The sequence below is a fragment of the Bombina bombina genome, chromosome 8 (assembly GCF_027579735.1).
Source record: "Bombina bombina isolate aBomBom1 chromosome 8, aBomBom1.pri, whole genome shotgun sequence".
Classification (NCBI taxonomy): domain Eukaryota; kingdom Metazoa; phylum Chordata; class Amphibia; order Anura; family Bombinatoridae; genus Bombina; species Bombina bombina.
The window spans coordinates 167,089,428-167,103,920 of NC_069506.1; the positions used below are offsets into that span (position 1 = coordinate 167,089,428).

The 14,493-nt window shown below is 38.4% G+C and overlaps 1 protein-coding gene across 1 annotated transcript in view; it reads right to left on the bottom strand.

The window, feature by feature from the left end:
• CYTH2 (cytohesin 2) overlaps nucleotides 1-14,072 on the bottom strand; it is a 188,912-nt gene extending 174,840 nt beyond the window's left edge. Inside the window, exon 1 of the mRNA XM_053690682.1 lies at nucleotides 13,894-14,072. Within this exon, the coding sequence (XP_053546657.1) occupies nucleotides 13,894-13,912 (19 nt within the window). The 5' untranslated portion in view covers nucleotides 13,913-14,072. The remainder of the gene's footprint in view (nucleotides 1-13,893) is intronic.
• Between the last annotated feature and the right edge of the window lie 421 nt (nucleotides 14,073-14,493).

Genomic DNA, 14,493 nt, shown 5'->3' on the forward strand with positions numbered 1-14,493 from the left:
TTAAAACAGCTTTAGTAACTTTTTTTCTGAATAAGTAACTACAGTTGTATTGCTTTAGTTAGGAGGAGCTGTAGGAATTTAGGTTTTGGCAGGAATAAGCATATTTGTCTGGGAAGGAAGTAGACAGGAAATACACTGAAGCGACTCACTAACAAGAACTTCTTGAATCAGGTTTTTTTTTAAAAATCCATATAGCTGTAAAAATGTAATCTTGTAATATGGGAACAAAGTAGATGAAAACATTGGATTCCACAAGCAACTGCAAAATAGCTGTCTAGCTTAGTGATATGAAACCAAACACATTTATTTTGTGATTCAGACAGGGGACACCATACAAAAAAAAAATTATCCAATTTGTTTATATTATGAAATTTGCTTTGTTCCCATGATATTCTTTGTTGAAGAGATACCTAGGTAGGCATCTGGAGAACTACATGACAGGAAATAGTGCTGCCCTCTAGTGTTCTTGAAAATTGCATGGTCTATCTAAATCATGAGACATTTTTGGGGTTTCATTTCCCTTAAAAAAAAGATAGGAACGTCAAAATTAAACTTGATTCAGATACAGCATGTAATTTTAATACACTTTTAAACTCACGTCTATTTTCAAATGTGCTTTGTTCTCTTGGTATCCCTTGTTGAAAAAAAAAAAAAAAAAACACATATCCTACACTAGTAGGAGCTAGCTACTGATTGGTGCCTGCACACATTTGTCTCTTGTGATTGGCTACCTAGATGTGTTCAGCTAGCTGCCAGTAGTGCAATGCTGTTCCTTCAGCAATAGATAAGAGAATGAAGCAAATTTGATAATAGAAGTAAATTGGAAAATTTAATGTTCTTTCCAAATCATGAAAGAAAATGTAGGGGATTCCTGTCCCTTTAAGTTAACAGTACCTTACAAAAGATTTATTAAAAAAAAAAAAAAACTCCAATAAAGTTTCCCGAAGAGAGCTAAAAAACTTATTGTTTTATAAATCTGTGCAAATCCAGATTTGTGTGTTGCACTCTCACAAGAAGAATTCTGGCTGGAAAAGATCTGAAGGAAGCCATTTTCAGCATCAGTTTTCTAAGGAAGTACATAAATGCACATGCATAATTTAAATCCTGTTTTTCAAATACAGTTTTGGAACTTTGAACTGCCAATCACTACAACACCTGCAAAACAATTTAGTTACTTTTCAAGAGATTTACATCTGAAAAAGAGATACACAAACCGCTCTATTGGAAATACCTGCACAGATATCTTTATACTAAGCCGCACTGATGGGAGCTAGCAGCTACGCATATGCCTCTAACCATTGGCTCACCTGATGTGTTCAGCTAGCTCCTAGTAGGGCATTGCTGTACCTTCAGCAAAAAATACTGAAAGAATTAAGCAAATTTGATAGAAGAAAGTTTTTTAAAAAGGGACAGTCTACACCAAAATTTTTATTATTTAAAAAGATACTAGATACCTATGTGATTACCTGGTATCTAAGCCTCTGCAAACTGCCCCCTTATTTCAGTTCTTTTGACAGACATCCATTTTAGCCAATCAGAGCTGGCTCCCTGGAACTCCATTCCCCAGTTTTGCATAACCAACAAGGTTATATTTATATACTTTTTCCCTGTGATTACCTTGTATCTAAGCATCTTCCGACAGTCCCCTGATCACGACTTTATTATCTATTGACTTGCATTTATTACTGTGTTGTGTTAACTCTTAACTCCTCGGGCGTGAGCACAATGTATCTATATGGCCCACATGAACTAACCGTATCCTGTGGTGAAAAGCAAATTAAAAAAAATGTGATAAGAGGCTGTCTGTAGTGGCTTAGAAACAGGCAGAAATTTAGAGTTTTAAATGTTATAAAGTGTATTAATCTAACAATGTTGGTTGTGCAAAGCTGGGGAATGGGTAGTAAAGGCGTTATCTATCTTTTTAAATAATAACAATTTTTGTGTAGACTGTATCTTTAATTCTAACCAATTAAACAAATGGACTGAAAATCACATCTCCCATGAGAGATGGGAAAATAAAAACGTTACAGTAAACACATTAGTTGTGAACCTTGTAGTGCCAGCTTGTTAAAGTCTGCTAAGCCATATCAGGCCAGCATATTGAAGCTAATTAGAAAACACAAGTTTTCTTGTAACACACAAAAAAAAAAAAAATCACAATACTACGCTGGGTAAAATTTATGATGAAGGTACTCAGTAAAAAGGGATGTATGCGCTACATAGCTGTTAAGTATAGCAATTAGAGGTATTATTAACCTCAGTGTGTGTGAAGCCCTGACTAAGTGCAGCAAAATTGCAGATGTTTAAAATCAGGCTTGACAAAAAAACAATTAAAATTAATGACAAAAAAAAAAAAAAAACACACCACAACCCACACAAAAACTTATTCTAGAAAAAGACCATCATTTTTATTTTTATTTTAAATATAAGCCAGAAAGGATCTGTTTTCCCACACAGAATATCCAAACAATGCTATATAGAAATATTTAATTTTATTATAAACACGTTTCAACCAAGCAGTTCTTTATGAATTTAACCCCTTAAGCATATAAGACGTACCCTGTTGACTTAGTACCTACTTCCAACCTTCCGCCTGATGCTGCAGTTCCGGTGTTCTGTGAAGGGACCTAACTTTGTAAAAACAGAATTTATGTTTACCTGATAAATTTCTTTCTCCAACGTTGTGTCCGGTCCACGGCTTCATCCTTGTGGGAATATTCTCTTCCCCAACAGGAAATGGCAAAGAGAGCACAGCAAAAGCTGCCCATATAGCCCCCCTCTGGCTCCGCCCCCCAGTCATTCGACCGACGGTTAGGAGAAAAAAGGAGAAACTATAGGGTGCCGTGGTGACTGTAGTGTATAAAGAAAGAAATTCATCAAACCTGATTAAAAACCAGGGCGGGCCATGGACCGGACACACCGTTGGAGAAAGAAATGTATCAGGTAAACATAAATTCTGTTTTCTCCAACATTGGTGTGTCCGGTCCACGGCTTCATCCTTACTTGTGGGAACCAATACCAAAGCTTTAGGACATGGATGAAGGGAGGGAGCAAACCAGGTTACCTAAACGGAAGGCACCACAGCTTGCAAAACCTTTCTCCCAAAAATAGCCTCCGAAGAAGCATAAATATCGAATTTGTAAAATTTGGCAAAAGTATGCAGAGAAGACCAAGTCGCTGCCTTACAGATCTGATCAACAGAAGCCTCGTTCTTGAAAGCCCAAGTGGAAGCCACAGCTCTAGTAGAATGTGCTGTAATTCGTTGAGGAGGCTGCCGTCCGGCAGTCTTATAAGCCAATCGGATGATGCTTTTCAGCCAAAAAGAAAGAGAGGTAGCAGTAGCTTTCTGCCCTCTTCTCTTACCAGAATACACAACAAACAAAGATGAAATCTGGCTGAAATCCTTTGTTGCTTCTAAATAGAACTTTAACGCACGGACTACATCTAGATTGTGTAACAAGCGTTCCTTCTTTGAAACTGGATTCGGACACAGAGAAGGAACAACAATTTCCTGGTTGATATTCCTGTTGGAAACAACCTTTGGAAGAAAACCAGGCTTGGTACGTAAAACTACCTTATCTGTATGGAATACCAGATAGGGAGAAGTACATTGCAAAGCAGATAATTCAGAAACTCTTCTAGCAGAAGAAATAGCAACCAAAAACAGAACTTTCCAAGATAGTAACTTAATATCTATGGAATGCATGGGTTCAAACGGAACCCCCTGAAGAACTGAAAGAACTAAATTTAGACTCCAAGGAGGAGTCATGGGTCTGTAAACAGGCTTGATTCTAACTAACGCCTGTACAATCTGGCAACCTGACAACCTGGTTAACTGGTCTACTTGAATCTGGGGAGACAAGTCTGCATAGTCCCCAGTCCACTGATTGAGCATGCACAGTTGTAATGGTCTTAGATGAATTCGAGCAAAAGGAACTATGTCCATTGCTGCAACCATCAATCCTACTACTTCCATGCACTGAGCTATGGAAGGCTGAGGAATAGAGTGAAGAACTTGACAAGCGTTTAGAAGCTTTAACTTTCTGACCTCTGTCAGGAAAATCTTCATTTCTAAAGAATCTATGATTGTTCCCAAAAAGGGAACTCTTGTTGACGGGGACAGGGAACTCTTTTCTACGTTCACCTTCCACCCGTGAGACCTGAGAAAGGCTAGAACGATGTCCGTATGAGCCTTTGCTTTGGAAAGAGACGACGCTTGGATTAGAATGTCGTCTAGATAAGGTGCTACAGCAATGCCCCTCGGTCTTAGAACCGCTAGAAGGGACCCTAGCACCTTCGTGAAAATTCTGGGAGCAGTGGCTAAACCGAATGGAAGAGCCACAAACTGGTAATGTTTGTCCAAAAAGGCGAACCTCAGGAACTGATGATGATCTTTGTGGATAGGAATATGCAGGTACGCATCCTTTAAGTCCACGGTAGTCATATATTGACCTTCCTGGATTGTTGGTAAGATTGTCCGAATGGTTTCCACTTTGAATGATGGAACTCTGAGGAATTTGCTTAGGATTTTTAGATCCAGAATTGGCCTGAAAGTTCCCTCTTTTTTGGGAACTACAAACAGATTCGAGTAAAAACCCAGACCTTGTTCCACTGTTGGAACTGGGTTTATTACTCCCATTTTTAATAGGTCTCCTACGCAATGTAAGAATGCCTGTCTCTTTATCTGGTCTGAAGATAAGCGAGACATGTGGAACCTTCCCCTTGGAGGGAGTTCCTTGAACTCTAGAAGATACCCCTGAGAGACTATTTCTAGCGCCCAGGGATCCGAAACGTCTCTTGCCCAAGCCTGAGCGAAGAGAGAAAGTCTGCCCCCCACGAGATCCGGTCCCGGATTGGGGGCTACCCCAGAGTCCTAATGCCTTGAAAGTATTGCACACCAAGTTTCAAGACTTTAACCCTTAAAATGAGCAAACCGGAGCTATTTGTTTAATTTAACCACTTTAGTACACTACAATCACAGCCACAGCCTTGCTGCGGCTCTTTACCTTCCCTGAGAGTTATTCAGCACTGAAATAAACCTTCCTGAGTCCGTTTTTTGAAGCCACAAGGCCCCTCACATGAAGCTGCATGCACTGCCATGGAAGTAAACTGCGCAATTGAGGCGCGAAAACGGGGCCTCCTTCCTCTGCATACCAGAGTGAAGGGGCCTTTCTGAGAGAAATAGTAGTCTAACTAAATGCCAGGCGAATAAAAACGTTCCCAAAAGTGCTTTTACATACTCAAAAACACTGCCAAACATGAAATAAATCAATCGATTTAGCCCACAATAGTGTCAACCAGTATAGAGCCCAATAAGCCTTAATCTGTTATAAATCTAAGAAAATGGCTTACTTACCCCCTTAAGGGAAAATTGACAGTCTTCTAGCATTAACATGTCTTGTTAGAAATATTACTGATCATACCTGTAGCAGATAAGCCTGCAAACTGTTCCCCCCAACTGAAGTTCTCTGGTTTCAACAGTCCTGCGTGGGAACAGCAACCGATTTTAGTTACTACTGCTAAAATCATATTCCTCTTTTAACAGAAATCTTCATTTTCTGTTGTAGAGTAAATAGTACAAACCGGCACTATTTTAAAATAAACTCTTGATAGAAGAAATAAAAAACTACAACTAACACCACATACTCTTTACCATCCCCGTGGAGATGCTACTTGTTCAGAGCGGCAAAGAGAATGACTGGGGGGGCGGCAGCTTTTGCTGTGCTCTCTTTGCCATTTCCTGTTGGGGAAGAGAATATTCCCACAAGTAAGGATGAAGCCGTGGACCGGACACACCAATGTTGGAGAAACAGCGAACCATGTCACTTCCTGTGACGTTTCATCAGCTGTTTCTCTCAGTTTGAGCCTAATACGCATGCGTGGCAGATTCTTCACATTCCTGGGCGCATACGTAACGGTAAAAATATTTTCAATTGTGAAATTATGAAACCATTGTCTAGCGCATGCGTGGGCTTTTCTATCACAAATGGGGGTGTTTTATTGAACAATGTTTATTGAACACTGTACATTATGCTGTGAAACAGAAATAAATGTATAGTTATTTATAAATATTTATTTATATATAAGTTAAAAACATACAAACATTCAAAGCACTGACATGAACAGATGTTTATTCCTCCCTGCATGACAAACAGCCACTCTGATATCGCCACTGCATATCTAATTTCACAGTAAACAAAGTCAAGTGCTTTGAAAGTTTGTATGTTGTTTAACTTATATATAAATAAATATTTTTAAATAACTATACAGTTATTTCTGTTTCACAGCATAATGTACATTGTTCAATAAAACACCCCCATTTGTGATAGAAAAGCCCACGCATGCGCTATACAATGGTTTCATAATTTCACAATTGTAAAGAGTTTTACCGTTACGTATGCGCCCAGGAATGTGAAGAATCTGCCACGCATGCGTATTAGGCTCAAACTGAGAGCAACAGTTGATGAAACGTCACAGGAAGTGACATGGTTCGCTGTTTTACAAAGTTCGGTCCCTTTGCAGAACACCGGCTGTCAGCTTTTACAGTTATGTATCTGCCATCATATAGTAAGGGAGGACTGAACTGCTCCCTTCACCATAGTTAAAGTTAAAAGGGACAGCCAACACCAGAATTTGTGTTTAAAAAGATAGATAATCCCTTTATTACCCATTCCCCAGTTTTGCAGAACCAACAGTTATAATAATACACGTTTAAAAAGTATATTTATACAACAATGTTGATTATGCAAAATTGGGGAATGGGCAATAAAGGGATTATCCATCTTTTAAAACAAAAACATTTTCAAGTTGACTGTCCCTTTAAATAAATGTATTTAAATTGATATTAAGGTAATGATTATTTTTCTCCAATAAAGTACTGCAGAAAAGTTGTCGAAATATAAATGATTAACCTATTAAACTGAGAAAAGTCACCTCACAATAATTCTCTATGTATGTCCAAATTAAAAACTTTCATAAAATTAGAGCACCCAGTTTCAAGACACTCTTTCGACTTCTATTAACAAATTTTGAACATTATTTTTCCCCACACCTTGAGGCAACAGCTCCTACTGAGCATGTGCACTAGTTCAGAGCATACTAGTCTGTGATTGGCTGATTGCTGTCACATCATATAGGAGGCCGGGAAATGGTGGGAAAAATGAATTTGTCAGAAGAAAAAACAAAAACTACAGTTTATTTAAATGTTATTGCATTGTATTCTTTTATGCACTTCTACTGTATTTAGTGGTCCTTTAATCATTTTCAGTCACTGAGTACGTTAAAGGGACAGCAAACACCTCGAGATTTCTATGTAGCAAGTCTAGTTATGTACAATGAAATGACATTGCAATATACTTTCATTGTTTACTTTTACTCTTTTTATGTAATTTAGCAGTAGTTTCTAATTCCCAGAACTACATCTGCACACATAAAATATATATATCCCTAATATGCTTTACTAGATAACAACTGCTAAACAATGCACTCTACAATAACATTATAGCCAAGCCTTTTAGTCAGCAGAGATTGGCTCCTCCAAATAAGCCAAATGTTGGGTGGAGTTTGGCTATTGATAAATAATTGCAGTAAAAATTATTTTTATTATTTTAATGTTAAGATGTGGCGGATACGTTATTCTATAGCAACACAACAGAAAATCCTTTTCTACCTGTCCCTTTTTTTTTTTTACTCATTTGAAGTTCAGACTAAGGGGCATATGTATCAAGCTCCATATGGAGCTTGATGCCCCGTGTTTCTGGCGAGCCTGCAGGCTCGCCAGAAACAACAGTTATGAAGCAGCGGTCACAAACACTGCTGCTCCATAACCTGTCCCCCTGATCTGAGCAGGCGGACAGACACCCTGCTGGCGGCCCATTGGCCGTGAGTCAGAAGGAGGCTGCGTTGCACCAGCAGCTCTTGTGAGCTGCTTGTGCAATGCTGAATACGGCGAGCGTATTGCTCGCCGTATTCAGCGATGTCTGGCAGACCTGATCCGCACTGTCAGATCAGGTCCGACAGACCTTCATAACTAGAGGCCTAAGAGCTATTGCATTGTCTTGTTATCTTGCATTTGTTGATTATGCAAATCTTCTGTATTTACTGGTCCTTTATTAAAGTAGAGGGATTAATCATTTTTCACAAATAAATAATATCAGAGCAAAAATCACGATTTTAAAAATTGCGTGGAAGGTTACAGTAATCTGAAAATGGTGGTTGAAGGCCCAGTTATCAAACACAGGACGAAAAAGGTTCCTTTCCCAGAACCTGTCCTCCTGGCATCAAGGATGATGCCCACGTTTACTGTTGCACAAGCAATTGCATGTGCAGCAGTGACCCCTGCTCTCTGGGCGAGAACAGGGCTTTTCAATCATCCAGCAGGCCACATCCACCAATCAGCACTTTCCTGTCTAAAAGTTGGGCGGAGCAAAGGGTCAGATTTCACGTTGCAGCCTTTTTGTCCTGGGGACTTCAGTGTGCAGCTGATTGACATGTCCGATATCCAGGTTTAGCCTATGGTTTCCTAGGAGAGGCGGGAAAACATTGATGAACACACCTAGAACCCCCGGGGCTCCATAGCTGCATCCACAGATTCGTAAAAGTAGCCCAATGAATAGACTTCCAATAGAGGTGGCAAGGACAAAATGCTGTAAGGGAAATACAAAAAGAATGGGATATGCAAAAGGTACCCTGATAACAAGTCTGCCTAGATTTATTTCTGAAGTATCAATGGGCCTTCTGGTTCACATCTCTGGTTAAAATCTCTGTTTATATATTTCTGTAGTAAATTAAGGGTTACAAGAACCAATACACACTAAAGCAGGGGTCGACAAATCTGTTTAAAATGTAAGAGCCAGACAGTGGTATTTCTATATAGATATATGGAGAATAACCCAAAAAGTTAGGAGCCAGGGGTAAAATTCTAGGAGCCAGTGGCTCCCTGGCTCCTGGGTTTGTCGAGCCTTGCACTAAAGGATAGTATGTAGAATCCACATACAGAATAAAGCGAAAGTAAAAGCAAAATGACACTTGCATGATTTAGATAGAGCATGCAATGTTAAGACACTTTTAAACTCACTTCCATTTTCAAAATGTACTTTGTTGTATCCTTTGTTGAAAAAATCAAAATGTACATATCCAGCGTTCTCCACACAAGCATTTGTCAGCCGGATGGCACTATAAAGTAGCTGTGTGGGGCAAGTGTAATATTTTCTGCTATCCAAAGAGCAAAATAATTGCATAATTTAACAAAATGTATTTAATAATAATTAGTAAGTAAAATCAGCCAGGTAGTGCACCTGCTAAAAAAGTCCTGGGGAGAACACCGATATCCTACACTGATGATTGGTGGCTACTCTCGTCATTGGCTCAACTGATGTGTTTTTAGCTAGCTCCCAGTAGTGCATTGCTACTCTGAAGCTGGCTTTTATTATGTTTTGAATCCTTTATTTATTACAAGCAGTAGAGCAAAAATAAAATGCTAACATTGAGCTTTTTCTTTTTTGCATTTTTATATCCCTTTAAATCTCTGATTTACTTCCAATCTATAGAACTACATAGACCAACCTTTGCTGTTTATCCCACCATTCCATAACTATGACTATCCATTCACAACACATGGGCGTGCTTACTGTCCCTTTAACGTAAGATACATAAAAGTAAAACAAAATGTATGATTCAGATAGAGCATGCACTTGTAAACAAATTTCCAAATGTATATTTCTATTATCTAATTGTATTTGTTCTCTTTGTATCCTTTGTTGAAAGCATATCTAGATAGGGTCAGAAATGCATTATTGGGAGCTTGCTGCTGATTGGTGGCTGACCTTGTCATTGGCTCACCCACTGCATTCAGCTAGCTTCCAGTAAATGCAGCTCCTTCAAAAAAAAAAAAAAAATACCAAGAGAATTAAAGGGACAGTTAAAGTCAAAATGACGTTCATGATTCAGATAGAGCATACAATTTTAAACAACTTCTGTCATCAACTTTGCTTTGTTCTTTAGTATCTTTTATTGAAGAGTACAACTAGGTAAGTCATACAAGCTCAGGAGTATGCATGAGTCTTTAGTACTCTATTGAATTTTTCTTCGTTATCTTGCTATATTTATTTTAAAAGCAGGAATGTAAATCTTAGCAGCCAGTCCATTTTAGGTTCAGGACCATAGATAGCGCTTGCTTATTGGAGGCTTACATTTACCCACCAATAAGCAAGCATAACCCAAGTTCTCAACCAAAAACGGGCCAGCTCCTAAGCATCACATTCCTGCTTTTTAAATAAAGATAGAAAGAACGAAGAAAAATTAAAAGGAGTAAATTAGAAAGTTGCTTAAAATTCCATGCTCTACCTGAATCATGAAAGACAAAATGTGGGTTCAGTGTCCCCTTAAGTAAGTTTTATAATATCAGTAAATCATAAAGTGTTTTAAAATAGAATGCACTAAATTGTGGGGGGGAGGACTAACTGGGGTTTCATGTCCCTTTACAGCCACACACAAAAGATGACAATGAGTATGTGATTCTTACCACGCTAACGTTTGTAATGTCCAGGAACATGGCCAATGAAAGCCCTGCTGAGCCAAGAAGCAGAACATTTTTTTACTTTATGCGATGAGATTTTTGTAGTGACATTATTTCTGCAGGTCATTTTGAAAATTAATTTTAAAATTAGGCAGTTAAACTAAAGCACCAACTAAATTACAATGTGTTGGTTAACTGGAGAATAAAGCAATTTTATAACATATATTGCAGCTGAAAATTGCATTGCAAATAAGCTGCACAGGGAAAAAATAAATACATTTTAAGGTTTTTAAAATGTCTCTTGAATAATAGAGTTTACTTTGTTCTCGGTCTAACATGATATAATTATAAGGTAAAATATATAGTAATAAAAATTTGCATTGCTAACAAGAACATCCTGCATTCAGTAGTCACAGCTTTGCAGACCTGGAAAGACTAGGGGGTGGGGTTGAAAAATCCCAATCAAAACGTTGCCCCATATTTGACCGTTGTCTTCAAACGGTGTGCAACTCTGGCTGCACTGTATTAAGGTAAACTTACACAGTGCAGCCAGAGCACAGTACTGTTGGAAAATAATAGCCTGATTTTGAACAGCACAGGAAAGTTAAAGCACTAACAGTTCCTGCATGTGCCCTGTTCTTTCTGCAGACATTCTGCATTTTCTGCAACAACATCTCATCGCATGCTGCATGTTCTGCTGAAAATGTTTTTGTTTTATCTTATCTGTAGCATTTAGATGGGTCTAGATTCTGGATCTTACAGGAAACATTCTAACCTTAATAGGTGACTGAAATACCCACAAATTCCTGAGGTAAATTACATTAAAAAAAAAAATGGGAAAACCTACAGTACAATATACAACTTTTTTTTTTATACAAACTTCAGCATGTTCTGTTTGTGTCTTTCTGACACAGCTAACTGTATCCCAATAAATATGTCACTGATTTTGTATGAATCACCACATGTTGTAATAGTTTCTGCTTTGTACAGCCCAAGGGTATGTACATCACTGGAATCTGCTTACAGCATGTTACATTTCCAAGTTCAGTTAACAGTTGCACTTAAAGGGCATTTTTTAAATTGTGAAGGTGTAGTATGATTAGAAAGTCAAAGTCTTGTTTTGGCTGCTGTTGCCTATTGGATTAATTTTTTTCCTCCTACTGGTTGAGTTCTGGTTATATCTCTCCAAAAATGTACAGTATGTGCAATTTTTTTGTAATATTTAAGCAAGGGCTCAACAAATGTGTTCAAAATCTAGGAGCCAGTCCATTAATTTAGAAGCCATGCCTATAATTTGAATGGCTCCCTGGCACCTGGGTTTGTCGAGCCCCAATTTAATTAAATGCCCTTTGGTATACTTATGAAGTTAATATGCAAAACAAATAAATGTAGATCATGTTAAAAAAAAAAAAAAAAAGTAATTTAACAACACAAATTTCCTTAGACTGTGTTGCAGAAAATGAGACATTTAAACAAATGCATTTTCCTAAAACAAAACACTGCTATGTGTTGGAAGAAGAAAGCACCACAGACTCTAGGGTTTATACCCCTGCTCTCTGAATGCATTGTCCAGATTGACTGCGGTCACAATCTCACCCAATCAGGAGTCAATACTAGAGTATTGCTCTGAAGCAGAATCTACAGAGGCATTGGTGCCTTCAGCATTTACTAATAAAAGCACTTTTAGGTAACAGTTTATATGCCTCAACATATTCTCTGCAGTGCAATATAGGGACTTTTGATCCTGTTTGCTGTCAGAGGACTATAAACACTACAACAAAAAAATTATGAGCTAGAAAGAATGTTTAGGAGCCAGCCAGTGGTCTTTGTATATAGATATGAAGAATAATCCAAAAAGTTAGGAGCCAGGGAAAACATTCTAGCAGTCAGTGGCAACCTAGCACCTGGGTTTGTCAAGTCCTGCACTATAGCCCTTTCGGTCAGCAAGTGGTTAACGTATTATATCCAGATAGCAATTGTTTTTTGCAGAAACAAATAATGTGCACTGAAGTATTTTAAGCAGACTAACATACATAGAACTAAAATATCATGCAAGTGTGAACCACATACACTTTTTTCCTAAGCACTTGTAGAGCCTGATCTATTTGATCTTCTACCATTACAAATAAATCTATACAGGTAGTTTATATTATGCACAAACAAAACAAAAACAAACGAGAACTGGCAAGTTCCAATCCAAAAACCCACATTATACCAAGGGATTTGTTGATGTGAAGAGGAACAAGGATCGGCAACACTGCTACAGTAAAGGGAGTAACATAACACCTTATTAAAATATGACTGTTTGACAACACGAACAAAGTTCAACGTCCACATGCATACATTTTGTGAACAACTCTGGAGAATATCCCCACAAGTACATGAATAAACGACAATTATAAAAGGAGGGCTACTATATTGGTATAAGGTCCTAAATGAAACACCTCATGACATTATGCCATTGTAGCAGAAAAATATGTGCTTATTAGAGCTACAGGGTTGCAAGTAATACAATTACAAAATGCATTGTTTTCACAATAATGGCCCTTTAAATATCTATGTCTAAGGAAGTGATAGGGTAGTAGAATAGAAACCTATATCATTGAAGTAATTAATACAGCTCAGCATAAAAGTATTTTTCACCAAAACCTAAGAGCTAATCAATAAGAAATCGTAATTTCTGCTAGAGGATAGCAGGTTTATAAGGAATTGCTGAAAGTGCCTCTGTATGAGAAATACTTCCAATAGAAGTGGTGGTGACAATATATTGATTATAAGGTTCTTAACTATTGCTATAAAATATATTGATCCCCAAGGTTATCAGGTATGGATTATGATCCAGTTGATTAACCTATGATTTCCAATAACAGGATATAGCACCTGGCTGTGGGATATTACAAAAACACTACAGGGAGGTGATGTCTGACACAATGAATGTGACAATGGGTAACATGGATTACAATAAGGAATGATAATTCACCAGGTATTTAAACGATTTAATGTTTTTGAATGGTACAGTCTAACTTTAACATTTCTAAGTAAACCAACTTTTGAAGATATAAGTAATATCATCCGTTTCCGAAACCTTCTCCTTTAATATGGTACCAATGAGGGAGACTCCCAATATATTTAATGGTCTCCTTCCTGCATAAGGTTTCCCGTTCACAACACTCAACCCCCTCCCCTCGCAGGGTAAAATGGAGCATCCTGTTCTTTTCAGTCACGACTAAAAGGCAAGTAAGGAATATTTCCTTGAGAAATTGGATGCACCCACATACGATATATGCAGATTTGACATAACAATAAAAAAATGAGTACCCAATAAAAGCACAACGACCCCCGCAGATGCTGAGAATGGAACTGACCATTAGACTCACCATAAATTGTATCCTCCATGGTGGCAGGTTCCGGAACTCTCTTGTTTATAACAATCTCCACCGCTACCCTCCAATATCAAACGATCACTGACCGCAAACAGCGCGACAGGCCTGCGTTACCTCAGTGCCCAGCCGGCCAGCATTCATCAAACAGCCCACCCAGATACCATCCTTCTGTAGGCCCGCCTACCACATCCAGTGTAGCCAGCTACGGCAACACCTACTACCTCCATTGCAGCCAATCGTAGATCAGATAACAGCCATGAACGTAGACATCAGTACGGCAAGCCACATCCACCAATCAGCACTTTCCTGTCTAAAAGTTGGGCGGAGCAAAGGGTCAGATTTCACGTTGCAGCCTTTTTGTCCTGGGGACTTCTGTGTGCAGCTGATTGACATGTCCGATATGCAGGTTTAGCCTATGGTTTCCTAGGAGAGGCGGGAAAACATTGATGAACACACCTAGAACCAATAGTACATATCGGCCTTGGGTTAGTTAGGCCAATTAGAGCTTGTTAGAGGCGGGAGATCTAGTTGATAACAAACGAAATTGTTAATGAATTCTATTATTTTCGTTGCGTTCCCTTTTGTTATGTGAAT